Source organism: Chiloscyllium punctatum, chromosome 36 (assembly GCF_047496795.1).
Source record: "Chiloscyllium punctatum isolate Juve2018m chromosome 36, sChiPun1.3, whole genome shotgun sequence".
In the NCBI taxonomy this organism is placed as follows: domain Eukaryota; kingdom Metazoa; phylum Chordata; class Chondrichthyes; order Orectolobiformes; family Hemiscylliidae; genus Chiloscyllium; species Chiloscyllium punctatum.
In genome coordinates this window covers 18,913,872-18,936,151 of record NC_092774.1, presented here as the reverse complement: position 1 = coordinate 18,936,151, position 22,280 = coordinate 18,913,872, and the positions used below count along the sequence as shown (strand labels likewise).

The window sequence follows — 22,280 nt, the reverse complement described above, 5'->3', positions numbered from 1 at the left end:
CAGCTGAAGGGCCTCTCTCCTGTGTGGATCTGCTGGTGAGTCAGCAGGTTGGAGGCCTGGGTAAATCTCTACCTGCACTTGGGGCAGCTGAAGGGCCTCTTCCCCCGTGTGGACCCACTGGTGCCTCAGCAGGGTGGAGGAATCACTGAAGGCCTTCCTGCACACTGGCCAGCTGAAGGGTGTCTCCCCAGTGTGGATCCGCTGGTGGGTTAGCAGGGTGGAGGAAGTGCTGAAGCCCTTCCCGCAGACGGGACAGGGGAACGGGCGCTCCCTGGTGTGGCTGCGCCGATGAGTCTCCAGGACAGAGGGGACACGGAAGCTTTTCCTGCAGTCGCCACACTTCCACCATTTCTCCATGGGGTGGGATTCCTCGGGTTACTCCATGGCCGAACCTACAGTTACACACAAACGTGTGAGGAGCCCCTCCCCACCCTGAATTCCCCTTCCCAGGCTGTAGACCTGTTTCAGGCTCCACACTCAGTGCGCTGCAACAGTGGGGCCTCTCATCCAGTCCCACTGATGCTGAAAACATCCTCAAACAGGAACCAAAACACTTTGCTCCTTCTCTCAGACTCAGTTGAAAATTGTTTCCGGTCCCGATGGATTGAGCGACTGTCAGACACTGACGTCAAAGTGAGGTCTGCAGACGCTGGAGAGTCAGTGTCAAAATGTGTGGTACTGGAAAAGCACAGCAGGTCAGGCAGCATCCGAATCAAAGGAGAGTCAATGTTTCGGGCGTAAGGCCTTCATCTGTTGATTTTGAAGCTTCCGTCTTCAGATCTTCAAATACACTGTTAAAAACAGATTACAAAAGTCATCACTATCCGTGCAGGGTAGAAATTCAGAACAAGGAATTCTACTTTCTGTGGAATATTCTTTTCTTTTGCTGTTCCACAAAATTAAAAGCACCATCCCACTGTCCCTTCCCCTCTGTTCTCACTCCGCTCTAACTAACTCTCCTGAAGATGCTGAAAAGCAAAAACATCAAGACTGACATCTCTCTGAATTTTGGATACCTCCACCTGAAAGTTAATATCTTTCACAACACTGGGATCCTGCTGAGAGTGAGCAGGTCTGATTTTGGGAAGCAAAAAAAAAGTGTCAATTCAGGGCGAACCTGCAATGCAGTTTCTTGAGGAAGGACCAGACACAAAATGGTTAATGACCCCGAGAAGGTGGGAGCAAAATGAGACATCAAGGCATTAACACCGACACACTTCAGACAAACTCTTCTGCTTCCAGTCAGGGCAAAACATGCTCTGAAAGTCCAGCCTTCACAACAACACTTCTGCTTTCACTGAAGACAATTATAGTCACACAGCGCAGAAACAGAACCTTTGGCCCAATCTGCCCAGATATCCTAAATTAATCTAGTCAGATTTGCCATCACTTGCCCCCTATATGGGTCGGGTGCTGACAGCTGGGACTAAATTGGGTTGGCTATCTTGTCAGCAAGGACGAGTTGGACCGAAGGGTCTGTTTCTGTGCTGTACATCTCTATGACTCCAGTCACATTTGCCATCACTTGGCCCTGACCCATCTGAACCCTTCATATTCAGATGCCCGTCCAGGAGCCTTTTAACTTGTCATCGTACCAGCACCCACCACTTCCTCTGGCAGCTCACTCCAATCGCTCAAGCGACTCCACGTTGAAAGCGTCTGGTCTGGTGCACCAGATGACATCAGGATAATCTCAAATCGTTCCAGATCGCATCGATACTCAGTCAGTGGCTTTCCCGATCAGGATGTTGTACGTGATCAAACAGGTCAGTGAGTCGGCGATCCCCCACCTCTTAGTTCAAGTATCTCTACGAGAACTCCCTTGCTGGAGGGTCCCTTGGAGACACTTCAACTGAACTTCATTGAGTTGGAGAAATGAGTTGAGTTGCTATAAATATGTTTTGCTTATTGCTGATGTCTTTTCGAAGTGGATTGAAGCCTACCCTCCTCCTAACGCTACTGCTGAGACTGTGGTGAAGATTTTGTTTAAGGAAATAATTCCCCGCTTCAGTATACCTGCGTGCATTAGCTCAGACAATGGACCACACTTTGTAGGTAATATTAATGGAGAACTCTGTTCCCAGCTTTGTATTTGTCGGCAACTGCATGGTGCTTATCATCTTCAGGTGACCGGCCTTGTTGAATGTTTTAACCAGACTCAAGACTAAACTTGCCAAATTAGTGGCAGAGTCTGGCCTCTCCTGGTTATGCTAATCCCTGTGGCCTTATTCCAGATGTGATCCATGTCTGTGGGCAAGACACGACTGTCTCCAGCTGAGAGTCTCTCTGGTCACCCCCTCCGTACCCCTTGGAACAATTCGGCTCCCTTCTCAGTCCACGTCCATCACATGACCGAAGCAATGATTGGTTATGTTCTTGCTTTAACCAATGTTATGTGTGCCTTTCACTCCCAGGAGCGTGCGGCCTACAGCGATGTTCCCTCCCTTTCAGACTCGTCACGGGTAGACCCTGGTTCATTGGTGCTCGTCAAGAACTGGACTGGCAAAGGTCTCCAACCTCGTTGGGATGGCCCCTTCCAGGTTTTACTTCCCACCCCTACGGCGGTCACAGTCACTGGGCGCTCAGCTTGGGTCCAACTGCACCATTGAGAATTGATTGACCGCACCAATCAAAAGTGGGGAAAGAGGAGGAGAGAATCCTGGAATCTCATGAAAAGGAGTGGACCCTGTCCAGTTGGGTTTTTGAATCCTGCTGTTGTTCTAATGTTAATCTTATTACAGATACTTGAACTAAGAGGAGCGAGTGGTGGCTTATGGAAAATATTCAGGCTGGTGTCTGGTTACTAGTGGTGTGCCACAAGGATCTGTTTTGGGACTACTGCAGTTTGTCATTTTTATAAATGACTTAGATACAGGCATAGGTGGATGGATTAGCAGAATTGGACAGAGGTGGCAAATGGAGTTCAATGCAGCTAAATGTGAGGTGATTCACTTTGGGAAGAAAAACAGGAAGGCAGTGATCTTGGAGTCCATGTGCACAAATCCCTGAAAGTTGCCACTCAGGTAAATAGTGCTGTGAAGAAGGCATACGGTGTGTTCGGTTTCATTCGTAGAGGGATTGAGTTCTGGAACCGCAATATCACACTGCAACAAAACCAAACACGGGTGCGGCCACATTTGGAATATCGTGTATAGTTCTGGCCCCCATATTTCAGGAAGGATGTGGGAAGCATTGGAAACGGTGCAGAGGAGATTTACCAGGTTGTTGCCTGGTCTGGAGGGAGGGTCTTATTAGGAAAGGCTGAGAGAGGGTCTGTTCTCATTGGAAAGAAGGCGGCTAAGGGGGGATTTGATAGAGACATATAAGATATAGATAGGGTAGACCGTGAAAGACTCTTTCCTAGGATGGTGATGTCAACTTGTACGAGGGGGCATAACTACAAATTGAGGGGTGATAGATTTAAGACAGATGTCAGAGGCAAGTTCTTTATGCAGAGAGTGGTAAGGGGGTGGAATGCCCTACCTGCTAAGGTAGTCAACTCAGCCACATTAGGGAGATTTAAACAATCCTTAGATAAACACATGGTTGATTTTGGGATAGTGTAGGGGGACAAGCTGAGAATAGTTCACAGGTCAGCGCAACATCGAGGGCTGAAGGGCCTGTTCTGCACTGTACTGTTCTATGTTCCATGTTCTAAACTTAGTGCAGGAGGCTGAAAGAAATGAGCAGCTTTAAAACAAAAACCTCTTGGAGCTCAAAGCTTTCAATGAGAGTCTGAGCCCGGCAGTAAGTTCAGGTAACCTTTATTGCAACCCAACTTTGTTACTGCATCAGATCCCCCCAGCAAAAAGGCAGAGAAAAAGAAGTTGCTTTTTGAACAGCTCAAAGTCAAAGTGCACCCCCCTCCCCTCACTGTCTTTACTATTGGTCAGCACCAAGTTGTCCCTTTGTAATTGGATCCTTGGTACAGCCGTAACCCGGAGGAAGTATTGCCTCTCTCAGCAATTTTAACCCATAATCTGTCTCCAAGTAAGTGTCTCCCCGCTCATTTGCCAGGAAGGGGCAGTGTAGAGTCAACCAGACTGCTGTGGGTCTGGAGTCAGGTGTAGACCAGACCGGGTAAAGGATGCAGCTGGAACGACTGAGTGAATCCTTTCCCCCAATGGCGGTTCCCTTCCCTAACAAGGGAGAGAGTGAATCAGATGGGGGCTTTCTCCCCCGCACCACCCCCTCCCTGAAACGGTCTCATTGTTAGATTCCGAACTCCACATTTCTGACCGAATACCGATTCTGTCATCTGTCGTGGCAGGATTTGAACCCGGCGGACCCCGGAACCTGGTTGATAGTCCAATCAATAATGGCACTCGGCCGTCACTCCTTCAATCCCCCTGCGATGGCACGTGAACTCGCTGGTGCTTCCACAGGTTGCAGGAGTAGGTGAAGCCCTTCCCGCACCGAGAGCAGGTGAACGGCCTCTCCCCCGTGTGGATCCGCTGGTGTCTCAGCAGGGTGGAGGAATTGCTGAAGGCCTTCCCGCACTCGGGGCAGCTGAAGGGTCTCTCCCCCGTGTGGATACGCTGGTGACTCTGCAGGGTGGAGGAGCAGGTGAAGCCCTTCCCGCACAGAGAGCAGGTGAACGGCCTCTCCCCATTGTGGACACGCTGGTGACTCCGCAGGGTGGAGGAATCGCTGAAGACCTTCCCGCACTCAGGACAGCTGAAGGGCCTCTCCCCCGTGTGGACACGCTGGTGCCTCAGTAGGGTGGAGACCTGGGTAAAGGCCTTCCCACACTCTGGGCAGCTGAATGGCCTCTCCCCCGTGTGGACCCGCTGGTGGGTCAGCAGGGTGGAGGAATTACAGAAGGCCTTCCCACACTCTGGGCATCTGAACGGCCTCTCCCCCGTGTGGATACGCCGGTGACTCTGCAGTGTGGAGTCCTGGGTAAAGGCCTTCCCGCACTCTGGGCAGCTGAAGGGCCTTTCCCCCGTTTGGTCCTGCTGGAGGGTCAACAGGTGGGAGGAATGTCTGAAGGCCTTCCCGCAGTCGGTGCAGAGGAATGGCCTCTCCCCGCTGTGACTGCGCCGATGAGTCTCCAGGGCAGACGGGAAATGGTAGCCTTTCCCACAGTCACCACACTTCCACGGTTCCTCCACAGGGCGGGATTCCTCTGGTTTCTCCATGGCCACAGCTTCAGCTGCACACAAACACATGTAGAGCCCCTCCCTGCCGTGAAGTCCCCTTCCCAGGCCGTATAACTGTTTCAGGCTCCACACAGTTCGCTGCAACAGTGGGATCTCTCGTCCAGTCCCACTGATGCTGAAAACGTCCTCAAACAGGAACCAAAAAGTGTGGATCCCTCTCACAGAAATTACAGTCAAAAATCGTTGCAGTCCCGATGGATTCAGAGACTGTCAGACATTGACATCAAAGTGATGACTGCAGACACTGGAGAGTCAGTCAAAAAATGTGGAAAAGCACAGCAGGTCAGGCAGCATCCGAGGAACAGGAGAGTCAATGTTTCGGGAATAAGCCCTTCATCCGTTGATTTTGAAACTTCAAGTCGTCAGATTTTCATATACTCTGCAAAAAGAGATTACAAAAGTCATCACTATCAGTGTAGGGTAGAAATTCAGAACAAGCAATTCTACTTTCTGTGGAATATTCTTTTGTTGTTCCACGAAATTGAAAGCACCATCCCACTCTCCCTTCCCCTCTGTTCTCACTCCACTCTAACTAATTCCCCTGAAGGTGCTGATTCAGGATCTTACAGGGGCAGAAAAAGCAAAAACATCAAGACTGACATCTCTCTGAATTTTGGATACCTCCACCTGAAAGTTAATATCTTTCACAACACTGGGATCCTGCTGAGAGTGAGCAGGTCTGATTTTGGGAAGCAATAAAAAAGTGTCAATTCAGGGTGAACCTGCAATGCAGCTTCTTGAGGAAGGACCAGACATAAAATGCTTAATGACTCCGGGAAGGTGGGAGCAAAATGAGACATCAAGCCATTAACACCGACACACTTCAGTCAAACCCTTCTGCTCCCAGTCAGGGCAAAACATGCTCTGAAAGTCCAGCCTTCACAACCATACTTCTGCTTTCACTGAAGACAATTAGAGTCACACAGCACGGAAACAGACCCTTTGGTCCAACCTGCCCAGATATCCTAAATTAATCTAGTCACGTTTGCCATCACTTGGCCCCTATATGAGCCGGGAGCTGGCAGCTGGGACTAAATTGGGTTGGCTCTCTTGTCAGCAAGGACGGAGTTGGACCGAAGGGTCTGTTTCTGTGCTGTACATCTCTATGACTCCAGTCACATTTGCCATCACTTGGCCCTGACCCATCATATTCATATGTCCATCCAGGAGCCTTTTAACTTGTCATCGTACCAGCACCCACCACTTCCTCTGGCAGCTCACTCCATCGCTCAAGCGACTCCACGTTGAAAGCGTCTGGTCTGGTGCACCAGATGACACCAGGATAATCTCAGATCATTTTCAGATCGCATTGATATTCAGTCAGTGACTTTCCCGATCAGGATGTTGTCCATGATCAAACAGGTCAGTGGGTAGGTGATCCCCCACCTCTTAGTTCAAGTATCTCTACGAGAACTCCCTTGCTGGAGGGTCCCTTGGAGACACTTCAACTGGACTTCATTGAGTTGGAGAAATGAGTTGAGTTGCTATAAATATGTTTTGCTTATTGCTGATGTCTTTTCGAAGTGGATTGAAGCCTACCCTCCTCCTAACACTACTGCTGAGACTGTGGTGAAGGTTTTGTTTAAGGAAATAATTCCCCCCTTCAGTATACCTGCGTGCATTAGCTCAGACAATGGACCACACTTTGCATGTAATATTAATGGAGAACTCTGTTCCCAGCTTTGTATTTGTTGGCAACTGCACGGTGCTTATCATCCTCAGGTGACTGGCCTTGTTGAATTTTTTAACCAGACGCAAGACTAAACTTGCCAAATTAATGGCCGAGTCTGGCCTCTCCTGGTTATGCTAATCCCTGTGGCCTTATTCCAGATGTGATCCATGCCTGTGGGCAAGACACGACTGTCTCCAGCTGAGAGTCTCTCTGGTCACCCCCTCCGTACCCCTTGGAACAATTCGGCTCCCTTCTCAGTCCACGTCCACCACATGACCGAAGCAATGATTGGTCATAGAACATAGAAGAATACAGCGCAGTACAGGCCCTTCGGCCCTCGATGTTGCGCCGATCAAAGCCCACCTAACCTACACTAACCCACTATCCTCCATATACCTATCCAATGCCCACTTAAATACCCATAAAGAGGGAGAGTCCACCACTGCTACTGGCAGGGCATTCCATGAACTTACGACTCGCTGAGTGAAGAACCTACCCCTAACATCAGTCCTATATCTACCCCCCCTTAATTCAAAACTATGCCCCCTTGGAATAGCTGACTCCATATGTGGAAAAAGGTTCTCACTGTCAACCCTATCTAACCCCCTAATCATCTTGTACACCTCTATCAAGTCACCCCTAAACCTTCTTTTCTCCAATGAAAACAATCCCAAGTGCCTCAGCCTTTCCTCATCGGATCTTCCTACCATACCAGGCAACATCCTGGTAAACTTCCTCTGCACCCGTTCCAGTGCCTCCACATCCTTCCTATAGTATGGCGACCAAAACTGCACACAATATTCCAGATGCGGACGCACCAGAGTCTTATACAACTGCAGCATGACCTCAGGACTCCGGAACTCAATTCCTCTACCAATAAAAGCCAGTACGCCATATGCCTTCTTCACTGCACTATTTACCTGGGTGGCAACTTTCAGAGATCTGTGTACATGGACACCAAGATCCCTCTGCTCTTCCACACTACCAAGTAGTCTACCATTAGCCCAGTAATCCATCTTTTTATTACTCTTACCAAAGTGAATCACCTCACACTTAGCTACATTGAACTCCATTTGCCACCTTTCTGCCCAGCTCTGCAGCTTCTCTATATCCTGCTGTAACCTGCCACATCCTTCCTCACTGTCTACAACTCCTCCGACTTTTGTATCATCCGCAAACTTGCTCACCCAACCTTCTAACCCTTCCTCCAGGTCATTTATAAAAATGACAAACAGCAATGGTCCCAAAACAGATCCTTGCGGAACACCGCTAGTGACAGCACTCCAAGATGAACCTTTGCCATCAACTACTACCCTCTGTCTTCTTCCAGCCAGCCAATTCCTAATCCAAACCTCCAACTCACCCTCAATGCCATATCTCTGTATTTTCTGCAGTAGCCTACCATGGGGGACCTTATCAAACGCCTTACTAAAATCCAGATATACCACATCTACCGCTTTCCCCTCATCTACCTCCTTAGTCACCTTCTCAAAGAATTCAATAAGGTTTGTGAGGCACGACCTGCCCTTAACAAAACCATGCTGACTATCCTTGATCACATCATTCTTATCCAGATGTGCATAAATCCTATCCCTTACAATTCTCTCTAAGACTTTGCCCACAACAGAAGTGAGACTCACTGGCCTATAGTTACTAGGATTATCCCTACTCCCCTTCTTGAACAAGGGAACCACGTTTGCTAGCCTCCAGTCCTCCGGCACTACTCTTGTAGACAAAGAGGACACAAAAATCAAGGCCAATGGCTCTGCAATCTCCTCCCTTGCTTCCCAGAGAATCCTAGGATAAATGCCATCAGGCCCAGGGGACTTATCTATTTTCACCCTTGCCAGAATTTCCAACACCTCTTCTCTACATATCTCAAAGCCATCCATTCTACTTATTCGTGCCTCAGTATTCATATCGACAACAATGTCCTGTTGCTGAGTGAATACTGACGAAAAGTATTCATTCAGTGCCTCCCCAATCTCTTCAGCCTCCACACGCAACTTCCCATTACTATCCTTGATTGGACCTATTCCTTCCCTAGTCATTCTTTTATTCCTAACATACCTATAGAAAGCCTTAGGGTTTTCCCTAATCCTACCAACTAAGGACCTTTCATGTCCCCTCCTTGCTGCTCTTAGCTCTCTCTTCAGGTCCTTCCGGGCTACCTTATAACTCTCAATCGCCCCTATTGAACCTTCACGCCTCATCTTTACAAAGGCCGCCCTCTTCCATTTAACAAGGGATTCCAACTCCTTATTAAACCACGGCTCCCTCACACGACCCTTTCCTCCCTGCCTGATAGGTACGTACTTATCAAGGACACTCAATAGTTGCTTCTTGAACAAGTTCCACATATCAATTACACTCTTGCCTTGGAATCTACTTTTCCAATCCACACATCCTAAGTCATGCCTCAACGCATCATAATTTCCCTGCCCCCAGCTATAACTCTTGCCCTGTAGTACACACTTATCCCTCTCCATCACCAGAGTAAAAATCACCGAATTGTGGTCACTGTCCCCAAAGTGCTCACCTACCTCTAGTTCTAATACCTGGCCTGGTTCGTTACCCAGAACCAAATCCAGTATGGCCTCACCTCTTGTTGGCTTATCTACATATTGTGTCAGGAAACTCTCCTGCACACATTGCACAAACACTGACCCATCTAACGTACTTGAGCTATAGCTTTCCCAATCAATATCAGGAAAGTTAAAGTCTCCCATAACAATCACCTTATTACTGTCACTCTTCTCCTGAATCATCTTCGCAATCCTTTCTTCAACGATTCTAGGACTATTAGGAGGCCTGTAAAAGACTCCTAACAGGGTGACCTCACCTCTCCTATTCCTTACCTCAACCCAAACTACCTCAGATGGCAAATCTTCGTCCATCTTCCTTTCCACCGCTGTAATACCATCTTTGACAAGCAAAGCCACCCCCCCTTTTTTACCCCCATCTCTGACCCTAATAAAACATTTAAACCCTGGAACCTGCAACAGCCAATCCTGTCCCTGATCTAGCCATGTCTCCGTAATAGCCACAACATCGAAGTCCCAGGTACCAACCCACGCTGCGAGTTCACCTACCTTATTTCGTATACTTCTGGCATTAAAGTATACACACTTCAAACCACTCTTCTGTTTACAGGCACCCTCCTTTAAGATTGATGCCATATTCCTAACCTCCCTACACTCCAGGTCCTGCACCCTAAAGCTACAGTCTGGGTTCCCATGCCCCTGCAGAGTTAGTTTAAACCCCCCCCCAAGAGCACTAGCAAACCTCCCCCCAAGGATACTGGTGCCCCTCAGGTTCAGGTGCAGACCATCCTGTTTATGTGCAATTTTTAAAGCAAAACTCTGTAGGCAGTCAATACATGTAATAGTGTGTAAATTTGACTTTGGAAATAGAACCAGTCTAACTCAAGTTTGGGATACAGGCAGACTCTGACCTCACACCTTTAATGCATTGTCTAGTTTGAGATGTGAGCTTTTGCTATAAAACCTTGTTATCTCGAGAAGGTGACAACAAGAAGTTCAGGGATTCACATTGCAATGAGACCTGCAACCTATTTGAAAAGGTGGAAGACTTAACAATCCAGGTTTGTTGAATATACCATTTCAGTGGCAGGACGCTGGAATGTTTTGCTCTAAATTGTGTCTCAGGATCTTATCCTCCACAACCACCTGATGATGAGGCAGCACTCCAAAAGTTACTGCTTCCAAAGAAGCCTGTTGGACTACAACGTGGAGTTGTGTGATTCTAGAATCTGGTCTCCAGCATCTGCAGTCCTTGTTTTTACCTCGTTGATTTTAACCCTACAGCGAATCCTCTTGCAAGGATGCCTGCCTTTCCTCCTCTCTCTACAAGTTTTTCTCCTCTCTCTACAAGAATCTCAGGGAGTCCCTCTCCCACTGCAACTCCCAGGTCGTTTCCGCTGCCCTGAAGCTCTTCAACCATGTCCTGAAACAGACTCGCTACCACAGCCACATTTGCTTCCTCAGTGCCAGCCCCCGTAACCAGCTCATCCTGCACAGACTCTGGACCACCTTTAACCAAACAGTTCTGATCTGAACAGGCCACTCCACCCTCCTGTCTGACCTATCACCTTCATCCCCACCCCTATTCACCTATTGTACTCTATGTTACTTTCTCCCCACCCCCCTCTCATTTATCTCACCACCTTGCAGGCGCACTGCCTCTATTGCTGATGAAGGGCTTTTGCCCAAAATGTCGATTTTCCTGCTCCTCGGATGCTGCCTGAACTGCTGTCCTTTTCCAGTACCTAATCTGAAGTGGATTGGCCATGCTGAATTACCCATAGTGTCTAAGGATGTGTAGGTTAGGGTGGATTGGCCGTGCTAAACTACCCATAGTGCCCAGGGATGTGCAGGTTAGGGTGGATTGGCCATGCTAAATTACCCATCGTGCCCAGGGATGTGCAGGTTAGGGTGGATTGGCCATGCTAAATTCACCATAGTGCCCAAGGATGTGCAGGTTAGGGTGGATTGGCTGTGCTAAATTACCCATCGTGCCCAGGGATGTGCAGGTTAGGGTGGATTGACCATGCTAAATTCCCCATAGTGCCCAGGGATGTGCAGGTTAGGGTGGATTGGCCATGCTAAATTACCCATCGTGCCCAGGGATGTGCAGGTTGGGGTCGATTGGCCATGCTAAATTACCCATAGTGTCTAAGGATGTGCAGGTTAGGGTGGATTGGCTGTGCTAAATTACCCATAGTGCCCAGGGATGTGCAGGTTAGTTTGAATGGGCCATGCTAAATTAGGCATAATGTGCAGGGAAGGTGCATGACTCAGGGTTAAATGTAGAGCAATGGGGACAGGGGGAATGGGTGTGGGTGGGTGACCCTTGGGAGGGTCGGTGAGGCCGAGTGACCTGCTTCCACACTGTGGGGATTCTCTGAAGGGAGGGGGTTTGGAAAGTGAGTTGTCCTCCCCGTCTGCTGCTGGGGCCGCGCATGCGCGGTGCGGCGGCCCGCTGGAGGACTCGCCCCGCCTCCTGTGCCGTCACGTTTCCTCGCCCCGCCCCTAGTTCCTTTGTGACGTCACAACGCGGAAGTGGCCCTGTCAGTTTCAAAGTGAATCTCCCTCCCTCTGGGCAACTCTTCATCCTGGGAGGGAGACAGAGATGGGAGGAGGGGAAATTGGTCACTTGGAGCAACTGGAGTGAATTCAGGGAGGGAGCAGACTCCACAAACTCAGGTATGTGTCTTAGTTACCCGGGTGAGGAGGGACTGAAGGATAGAGATTGGGAAGGGGGAGGGCTGGATATATTTTCTGTTTTGATGTTTAAAATGCACCCAATTCCCACCAGTAACTGCAACAGGTACAAGTACAGCACATGCAATATTCTTCATTGCAGCTTCACGCTGGTTTTGCATCCTCTGTTCTTGCTCCACCTTCGTTCCTGCACATTTAGCCTCTTTCCCTCATTCCCATCCCCCCGCCCTGATGTTCCAAGCTCCATTCTTTCCCGGTGGCGCCCATTACTCTTGTCGATTTCTTGCCTTATCCGGCCTTGTGTGTGAACAAAGTGTTAACGTATATCCTCTTTCACTGCCAGCTGCTTCCTTTTTTGCGAAAGCAACATTTCTTCCCATTTTCCGCCGACACTGAGCCTTCTGAACTCCTTGATTGTGTTTTTTTGTTTTTGCAGAAGCAGGAAACAGATGGTTTTCACTGTTTGTACGAGCACATCTAGTTTAATCTACACCCCCTCCCCTCACAGCACCTTTATCTGTTTGTCTGTAACATTGTTTGCAGGCACATTTCATGTATGCACGTTTTAGCTAATACAAAAGCAATTATATATTTCCTTCACATAGCTTTCATTCTTGTTAACTCCACTGTTGGCTGAAACAATTATACCCTGATGTTAGTTCATTTACTTTGCAGAAGCAATTATGGTTGCAGAAGTAACACCGCTTTACCTTTTTCCCACAGGGGTGACCCTACAACCTTGTATAAATAATGTGGGGCATGGCGAGGGTAAACAGACAAGATCTTTGATCTGGGATTGCTCATAGGTTTAGGGTGAGATTTAAAAGAAACCTAAGGAGCAACTCCTATGTACAGAGGGTGGTGTGTGTAAAGAATGAGCTGCCAGAGGAAGTGGTGGCTACAATTATAACCTTTAAAAGGTATCTGGATGGGTATATGTTGGGAAACATTTAGAGGGACATGGGCCAAGTGCTGGCAAATGGGACTAGATTGATTTAGGATATCTGGTCAGCATGGACTGAAGGGACTGTTTCTGTGCTGTACATCTGTGATTCTGGCTTGCCACTAATGTTTGTCACGTCTGTATGTTCAGGTTCTCCCTGGTGTTGGTGTTAACGCCTTGGTGTCTTATTTTGCTCCCCACATCCTGGGGACATTAACCATTTCCTGTCTGGTTGTTCTGATCTGGACTGCTGTCCGGATCTTTGGATTTCTGGGATTGGTCAATAAGCACACCTGGAAGTGACTTTGTCAATCATACAAGCAATAGTTTATTCTATGATACGGCCGGGTCGGTAGACTCTGATCAGCCCAGAAGGATTAGATTAGATTCCCAACAGTGTGGAAACAGGCCCTTCGGCCCAACCAGTCCACACCGACACTCTGAAGAGTAGCCCACCCAGACCCATCTCTGTCTAACTAATTCACCTAACATTACGGGCAGTTTATCATGGCCAATTCACCAAACCTGCACATCTTTGGATTGTGGGAGGAAACCCACACAGACAAGGGGAGAATGTGCAAACTCCACACAGCCAGCCCCCCGAGTCTGGAATCGAACCTGGGACCCTGGTGTTGTGAGGCAGCAGTGCGAACCACTGAGCCACCGATGAGTACTCCTAGAGTGCCAAAATAATCCGCCGACTTTTACAGAGTTTGGACAGAACTTATGTACATTGTTTAGACTCAGACATTGAGCATGATCACATAGTAACAACCAATCAGATCCTGCAAGGTCCTCGTGCATTTTTGACTTAGCCTAGGGTGGCATGGTGGCTCAGTGGTTAGCTACTGCTGCCTCACAGCACCAGGGTCCCAGGTTCGATTCCAGCCTTGGGTGACCGTCTGTGTGGAGTTTGCACATTCTCCCCGTGTCTGCGTGGGTTTCCTCTGGGTGCTCCGGTTTCCTCCCAGAGTCCAAAGATGTACAGGTCAGGTGGATTGGCCATGCTAAATTGCCCACAGTGTTCGGTGCATTAGTCAGAGGGAAAATGGTCCTGGGTGGGTTACTCTTCAGAGGGTCAGTGTGGACTGGTTGGGCCGAAGGGCCTGTTTCCAAACTGTAGGGAATCTAATCTAATCTATCATAATTTCTTGTAGACAACCTGTTCTCGGAATCGTATTTGTCCTGTCTGGTGGTTAGGATTAAATGTTACTTCTGCGATTGATGGTTAGGTTCAGATTTGTTACTTCTGCATTTGCAATTTATTTCACTGGATTTACATCCGTCTGTGGATTCTTGTTTGTTCTGAGTCGTATCTGCCTGACTCAGTCCCACCGAGTTAGCCAAGCAGAAGCTATTTTGTCCTACCTCCCATGTTAAACTGGAGATTTGAGGTGGCCCAGGGAATCCTTTGAGAACTCAGACCTGTAACACCTCACTCTTGGTTTGTCCTGGAAATCATACTCTTTGGAAGCCTGGAATAAAAATCTCTCATCAGAAAGCCCCAAAATGCAATTCAATTCAATTCAATCCATAGCAGATAAGCACGAAGAGTTAATTCTCTACGGGATTCATCTCTCTCTCTCGTCCTTTTGAACGCTGAAGACAGCAAAGATTTATTTTGTGAATGCACTGCTTGCAAGGGGTAGTAAGCATCCATTATAATGGACAAGATCCAACCATTAATTACAAAGCTATGGATAGTACCCAGTCTTGTTTCAGGGTCAGATTCAAAGACTATCATTAATTTCACAAGGGAACGGCTGTGAATGTTATCACTTGGTGTCCTGCTCACAGATTCACCGATGCTGAGGCAAACGTTCTTAATTGCCTTACAGCATCCTGTTATCACTTGGTGAGCCCAGGTGTCCCTATCTTTAAGTTCTCTCCTCATTCTGAGCCTTCCTGCCTGTTTATTTTCTAGTGCAGTAAATGTATTTAATAATTCAGCATTACATTTTAGTCTGAATGTTTAAAGACAAGTTTTAAGGCTATAGACTTCATCACCCAGATGCCCACACCCTCATTCCTCCCTTTGATTGCACCGCGATCACTGAAAGAGAAGGCTAGTCTAAACGAATGCCCTTCAAGGTGCTCCAGCCATCATTATCCTGTAGAGAGGCACCACCATCTTCGCAGCTCATCTGGTCATATTTATCATCACCATCGACACTTGTGGATGAGCCATCAGATCGCGAAAGGAACATCTTCTGGGGCAAATCTATATCACTAAGGGCCCTCATAAGCCGAGCAATTAAATACCTAACAATACCAATACCGACAAACAGACATAGCTAAATTGATAAGCCAATTGTACCATCAGCCCGATCTGCAGTTTCCCCAACTGGTCCCTTCAGTCATTCTGTCACGGAATACCTGAATCTCTTCTTGTATCTTAGTTAATATTGCCAGAGAGATCGGGAATGCCCATAGTGCATTTATCTTGGACAATGGTGCAGACCTCACCCTCCCGGGCGAGTATATAGTCTAAGGCATATCGATTCTGCACAGAGTAAAGACACAGGTCTGATAATCCCAGTTTACTCTGTTCCAGAGCCTCTTTACTCTTATTTCCTCAAATGGTCAGGCCGCAAAAGAGGGAACTGCGGTTCTGTTGACTTGTCAACCCTGCCGATCCTTCCAACCTCCGGGTACTCTGGATTCCCCAGCCTATCGGGTGTCCTGTATTGTCACCCAGTCCCTTGGGATCCTTCCAGTTGGAGCAAGGTTGGCTGAGACCGACCGCTGCATCCTCCTCAGATGGAGGTTCCATCGACTTGTCCACTGGCCAGGACAAGGTACTGTTGTGGGAACAAGGGCTCCGATACTGACCTTATCAGGGACATCTTTGCCATCCAGGACAAGGAAATTGGTAGCTTTCCCTTAGCTGAAGAAATACTAGTCTGGTTTGGTGTATATTAGGGAGAGTTTATCAAAATAGGTTACTGAAATGTTACAGCAGGGGGTCTGGTCAGATCTACAGGAGTATAGGGTCAACGTTTTGCAAGGGGAGTCGCTTGAGCGCTGTAATAAAATGGGCCAAATGACTCGAGCACTCGCAGTGTATGGGAGACAATGGTCCTCAGAATGCTGTTCCCATTGGGCTCTCCCTTCGCTCTATTGTACATGGTCTTGGTGACAGTATCAGGTTCTGAAAAGAGAAAAGGCCTATAAATGCACAAGGGAAGGGTTCCGTTCCAGGTCCATGTGCCACATAAGGCCTGCTGTACCCCAGGCAGTGTTACACCAGCTGTTTGTATACACAGACCGGAGGTATTGGAAAGTGATATTTCTCTTCACAGGATCGGCAGTAGGAAGTCTGGGGACGGGGCAAGTAAGTCATCTCCCGCTAGAGAGGAGTAACATACTACTGCCTCTGGGGTGAAGAGCGTTCTGTGGGCCTGTATAAAGAAGTTCCTTGTGGATTGAGGAGTTTCCCCTATCAGGCTTCCCTTTTCTCGAGTCGGCCCGTCCTACAAAAAGGGATGGTGTTCCTGGGCGTCCTTAAAATATTTACCATAATGACGGGGTTGATCATTTTTATCCTCACTCGGCTTGCATCTGCAGGTAAGATCAAAAAGACAGGTTCGGTAACGCCATGGTAACTCCCCCTGATTTCTACTGTCCAGATGGACCATCTGGTCTTTCTGATGGAAGAGTCCATTACAACAATCAATCTTCATCACGTTCCACACGTCAAAGGGGTCTGGTCCGGTGCACTGGACGACATCTCCTTAGTATGGGTGGTGGATAATCTCTGATCATTCCTGGTCCCATCCATACTTAGTGGCTTTCCCCATCAGGATGTTGTACGTGATCAGAGAGGTGAGGAGATAAGTGATCCCCCACATGTCCCTCCTCTTAGTTCAAGTATCTGTAATAAGATTAACATTAGAACAACAGCAAGATTCAAAAACCCAAATGGACAGGGTCCACTCCTTTTGTTGGGATTCCAGAATTCTCTCCTCGTCTTTCCCCCTTTTGATTGGTGCGGTCAATCAATTTACAATGGTGCCGTTGGACCCAAGCTGAGCGCCCAGCGACTGTGACCGCCGTAGAGGTGGGAAGTAGAACCTGGAAGGGGCATCCCAACGAGGGTGGAGACCTTTGCCAGTCCAGTTCTTGACGAGCACCAATGAACCAGGGTCTACCCGTGACGAGGCTGAAAGGGAGGGAACATCGCTGTAGGTCGTACGCTCCTGGGAGTGAAAGGCACACATAACACTAGTTAGAGCAAGAACATAACCAATCATTGTTTTGGTCCTGTGGTGGACGTGGACTGAGAAGGGAGCCGAATCGTTCCAAGGGGTACGGAGAGGGTGACCAGAGAGACTCTCAGCTGGAGACAGTCGTGTCTTGCCCACAGGCATGGATCGCATCTGGAATAAGGCCACAGGGATTAGCATAACCAGGAGAGGCCAGACTCGGCCATTAATTTGGCAAGTTTAGTCTTGCGTCTGGTTAAAAAATTCAACAAGGCCGGCTGCCTGAGGATGATAAGCACCGTGCAGTTGCCGACAAATACAAAGCTGGGAACAGAGTTCTCCGTTAATATTACCCACAAAGTGTGGTCCATTGTCCGAGCTAATGCACGCAGGTATACTGAAGGGGGGAATTATTTCCTTAAACAAAATCTTCACCACAGTCTCAGCAGTAGTGTTAGGAGGAGGGTAGGCTTCAATCCACTTTGAAAAGACATCAACAATAAGCAAAACATATTTATAGCAACTCAACTCATTTCTCCAACTCAATGAAGTCCAGTTGAAGTGTCTCCAAGGGACCCTCCAGCAAGGGAGTTCTCGTGGAGATACTTGAACTAAGAGGTGGGGGATCACCTACCCACTGACCTGTTTGATCATGGACAACATCCTGATCGGGAAAGTCACTGACTGAGTATCGATGCGATCTGAAAATGATCTGAGATTATCCTGATGTCATCTGGTGCACCAGACCAGACGCTTTCAACGTGGAGTCGCTTGAGCGATGGAGTGAGCTGCCAGAGGAAGTGGTGGGGGTGCTGGTACGATGACAAGTTAAAAGGCTCCTGGATGGACATATGAATATGATGGGTCAGGGCCAAGTGATGGCAAATGTGACTGGAGTCATAGAGATGTACAGCACAGAAACAGACCCTTCGGTCCAACTCGTCCTTGCTGACAAGAGAGCCAACCCAATTTAGTCCCATCTGCCAGCTCCCGGCTCATATAGGGGCCAAGTGATGGCAAACGTGACTAGATTAATTTAGGATATCTGGGCAGGTTGGACCAAAGGGTCTGTTTCCGTGCTGTGTGACTCTAATTGTCTTCAGTGAAAGCAGAAGTATGGTTGTGAAGGCTGGACTTTCAGAGCATGTTTTGCCCTGACTGGGAGCAGAAGGGTTTGACTGAAGTGTGTCGGTGTTTATGGCTTGATGTCTCATTTTGCTCCCACCTTCCCGGGGTCATTAACCATTTTGTGTCTGGTACTTCCTCAAGAAGCTGCATTGCAGGTTCACCCTGAATTGACACTTTTTTTATTGCTTCCCAAAATCAGACCTGCTCACTCTCAGCAGGATCCCAGTGTTGTGAAAGATATTAACTTTCAGGTGGAGGTATCCAAAATTCAGAGAGATGTCAGTCTTGATGTTTTTGCTTTTTCTGCCCCTGTAAGATCCTGAATCAGCACCTTCAGGGGAATTAGTTAGAGTGGAGTGAGAACAGAGGGGAAGGGAGAGTGGGATGGTGCTTTCAATTTTGTGGAACAACAAAAGAATATTCCACAGAAAGTAGAATTGCTTGTTCTGAATTTCTACCCTGTACTGATAGTGATGACTTTTGTAATCTCTTTTTGCAGAGTATATGAAAATCTGACGACTTGAAGTTTCAAAATCAATGGATGAAGGGCTTATTCCCGAAACATTGACTCTCCTGTTCCTCGGATGCTGCCTGACCTGTGCTTTTCCAGCGCCACATTTTTTGTCTGACTCTCCAGTATCTGCAGTCCTCACTTTGATGTCAATGTCTGACAGTCTCTGAATCCATCGGGACCGCAACGATTTTTGACTGTGATTTCTGTGAGAGGGATCCACACTTTTTGGTTCCTGTTTGAGGACGTTTTCAGCATCAGTGGGACTGGACGAGAGATCCCACTGTTGCAGCGAACTGTGTGTGGAGTCTGAAACAGTTATACGGCCTGGGAAGGGGACTTCACGGCAGGGAGGGGCTCTACACGTGTTTGTGTGCAGCTGAAGCTGTGGCCATGGAGAAACCAGAGGAATCCCGCCCTGTGGAGAAACCGTGGAAGTGTGGTGACTGTGGGAAAGGCTACCATTTCCCGTCTGCCCTGGAGACTCATCGGCGCAGTCACACCGGGGAGAAGCCATTCCTCTGCCCTGTCTGCGGAAAGGCCTTCAGACATTCCTCCAACCTGCAGGCCCACCAGCGGATCCACACGGGGGAGAGGCCCTTCCGCTGTCCCGAGTGCGGGAAGGCCTTCGGCACATCCTCCCACCTGATGACCCACCAGCGGATCCACACGGGGGAGAGGCCATTCACCTGCTCTCAGTGCGGGAAGGCCTTCAGCGATTCCTCCTCCCTGCTGACCCACCAGCGGGTCCACACGGGGGAGAGGCCCTTCAGCTGCCCCGAGTGCGGGAAGGGCTTCAGCACTTCCTGCAACCTGCTGACCCACCAGCGGGTCCACACGGGGGAGAGGCCGTTCACCTGCTCTCTGTGCCGGAAGGGCTTCACCTACTCCTCCCACCTGCGGAACCACCAACGTGTCCACACGGGGGAGAGACCCTTCAGCTGCCCCGAGTGTGGGAAGGCCTTCAGCAGTTCCTCCCACCTGCTGACCCACCAGCGTATCCACACGGGGGAGAGACCCTTCAGCTGCCCCAAGTGCGGGAAGGCCTTCAGCAGTTCCTCCAACCTGCTGACCCACCAGCGTATCCACACGGGGGAGAGACCCTTCAGCTGCCCCGAGTGTGGGAAGGCCTTTACCCAGGTCTCCTCCCTGCTGACCCACCAGTGGGTCCACACGGTGGAGAGGCCGTTCACCTGCTCTCAGTGCGGGAAGGGCTTCACCAGCTCCTCCAACCTGCTCACCCACCGACGCGTCCACACGGGGGAGAGACCCTTCAGCTGCCCCGAGTGTGGGAAGGCCTTTACCCAGGTCTCCTCCCTGCTGACCCACCAGCGGATCCACACGGGGGAGAGGCCATTCACCTGCTCTCAGTGCGGGAAGGCCTTCAGCGATTCCTCCTCCCTGCTGACCCACCAGCGGGTCCACACGGGGGAGAGGCCCTTCAGCTGCCCCGAGTGCGGGAAGGGCTTCAGCACTTCCTGCAACCTGCTGACCCACCAGCGGGTCCACACGGGGGAGAGGCCGTTCACCTGCTCTCTGTGCCGGAAGGGCTTCACCTACTCCTCCCACCTGCGGAACCACCAACGTGTCCACACGGGGGAGAGACCCTTCAGCTGCCCCGAGTGTGGGAAGGCCTTCAGCAGTTCCTCCCACCTGCTGACCCACCAGCGTATCCACACGGGGGAGAGACCCTTCAGCTGCCCCAAGTGCGGGAAGGCCTTCAGCAGTTCCTCCAACCTGCTGACCCACCAGCGTATCCACACGGGGGAGAGACCCTTCAGCTGCCCCGAGTGTGGGAAGGCCTTTACCCAGGTCTCCTCCCTGCTGACCCACCAGTGGGTCCACACGGTGGAGAGGCCGTTCACCTGCTCTCAGTGCGGGAAGGGCTTCACCAGCTCCTCCAACCTGCTCACCCACCGACGCGTCCACACGGGGGAGAGACCCTTCAGCTGCCCCGAGTGTGGGAAGGCCTTTACCCAGGTCTCCTCCCTGCTGACCCACCAGCGGGTCCACACCGGGGAGAGACCATTCACCTGCTATCAGTGTGGGAAGGGCTTCACCCGCTCCTCCCACCTGCAGAGGCACCAGCGAGTTCACGTGCCATCGCAGGGGGATTGAAGGAGTGACGGCCGAGTGCCAATATCAGTTGGACTGTCGACCTGTTTCCGGGGACTCCCGGGTTCAAATCCCGCCACGACAGATGTCAGAATCGGTATTCGGTCAGAAATGTGGAGTTCGGAATTTAACGGTGAGACCGTTTCAGGGAGGGGGAGGTCGGGCGGGGGGGGGGAGAAAGCCCCCATCTGATTCCCTCTCTCCCTTGTTAGGGAAGGGAACCGCCACTGTGGGAAAGGATTCACTCAGTCGTTCCAGCTGCATCCTTTACCCGGTCTGGCCTACACCTGACTCCAGACCCACAGCAGTCTGGTTGACTCTACATTGCCCCTTCCTGGCAAATGAGCAGGGAGACACTTACTTGGAGACAGGGTATGGGTTAAAATTGCTGAGTGAGGCAATACTTCCTCCGGGTTACGGATGTACCAAGGATCCAATTACAAAGGGACAACTTGGTGCTGGCCAATAGTGAAGACAGTGAGGGGGGGGGGGGGGGACGACAGGGGAGGTGTGGTGTGTGCAGGCAGTCAATACATGTAATAGCTTGTAACTTTGACTTTGGAAACAGAACCAGTCTGACTCAAGATTGGGATGCAGGCAGACTCTGACCTCACACCTTTAATGCATTGTCTGAGCTGAGATGTGAGCTTTTGCTATCAAACCTTGTTATCTCGAGAAGGTGACAACAAGAAGTTCTGGGATTCACATTGTAATGAGACCTGCAACCTATTTGAAAAGGTGGAAGACTTAACAATCCAGGTTTGTTGAATATACCATTTCAGTGGCAGGACGCTGGAATGTTTTGCTCTAAATTGTGTCTCAGGATCTTATCCCCCACAACCACCTGATGATGAGGCAGCACTCCAAAAGTTACTGCTTCCAAAGAAGCCTGTTGGACTCCAACTTGGAGTTGTGTGATTCTAGAATCTGGTCTCCAGCATCTGCAGTCCTTGTTTTTACCTCGTTGATTTTAACCCTACTGCGAATCCTCTTGCAAGGATGCCTGCCTTGAAGAAGTTTCCCTCCTCTGTCTTCTGAATCATTCCAGAAGATTCCCCCGGCCTCTGAAATTGCTCGGACGCCATTAGCCATGCGGCTGGTGCAGCTGCCGCCCCCACGCTGATTGATGTCACTTCCACCCCCATCATGGCTACTCCCACAGCCACTTCCGCCCCTCACAATTTCTCATGCATCACATGTGACATCATTTCTGCCCCTCACATCATCGCTGATGTCACACGCTCAGTGACCTCCGCCACCCTTACTGCTGTGGTCACCCCCACTTCCGCCCCCACCAACGC

General features: G+C 49.6%; 2 protein-coding genes across 3 annotated transcripts in view; one reads left to right on the top strand and one right to left on the bottom strand.

The window, feature by feature from the left end:
- Positions 1 to 5,155, bottom strand: part of LOC140460883 (uncharacterized) — a 76,045-nt gene extending 70,890 nt beyond the window's left edge. Inside the window, exon 1 of the mRNA XM_072555591.1 lies at positions 4,362 to 5,155. Coding sequence (XP_072411692.1) covers positions 4,362 to 5,141 — 780 coding nt within the window. The 5' untranslated portion in view covers positions 5,142 to 5,155. The remainder of the gene's footprint in view (positions 1 to 4,361) is intronic.
- LOC140460878 (uncharacterized) overlaps positions 1 to 21,461 on the top strand; it is a 108,165-nt gene extending 86,704 nt beyond the window's left edge. Inside the window, exons 5-6 of one of the 2 annotated variants that reach the window (XM_072555583.1) lie at positions 12,120 to 12,136; positions 19,348 to 21,461. In XM_072555583.1, the coding sequence (XP_072411684.1) occupies positions 12,120 to 12,136; positions 19,348 to 20,982 (1,652 nt within the window). In that variant the 3' untranslated portion in view covers positions 20,983 to 21,461. The remainder of the gene's footprint in view (positions 1 to 12,119; positions 12,137 to 19,347) is intronic. The other variant, XM_072555584.1, reaches the window with a different exon arrangement.
- Positions 21,462 to 22,280: the final 819 nt, after the last annotated feature.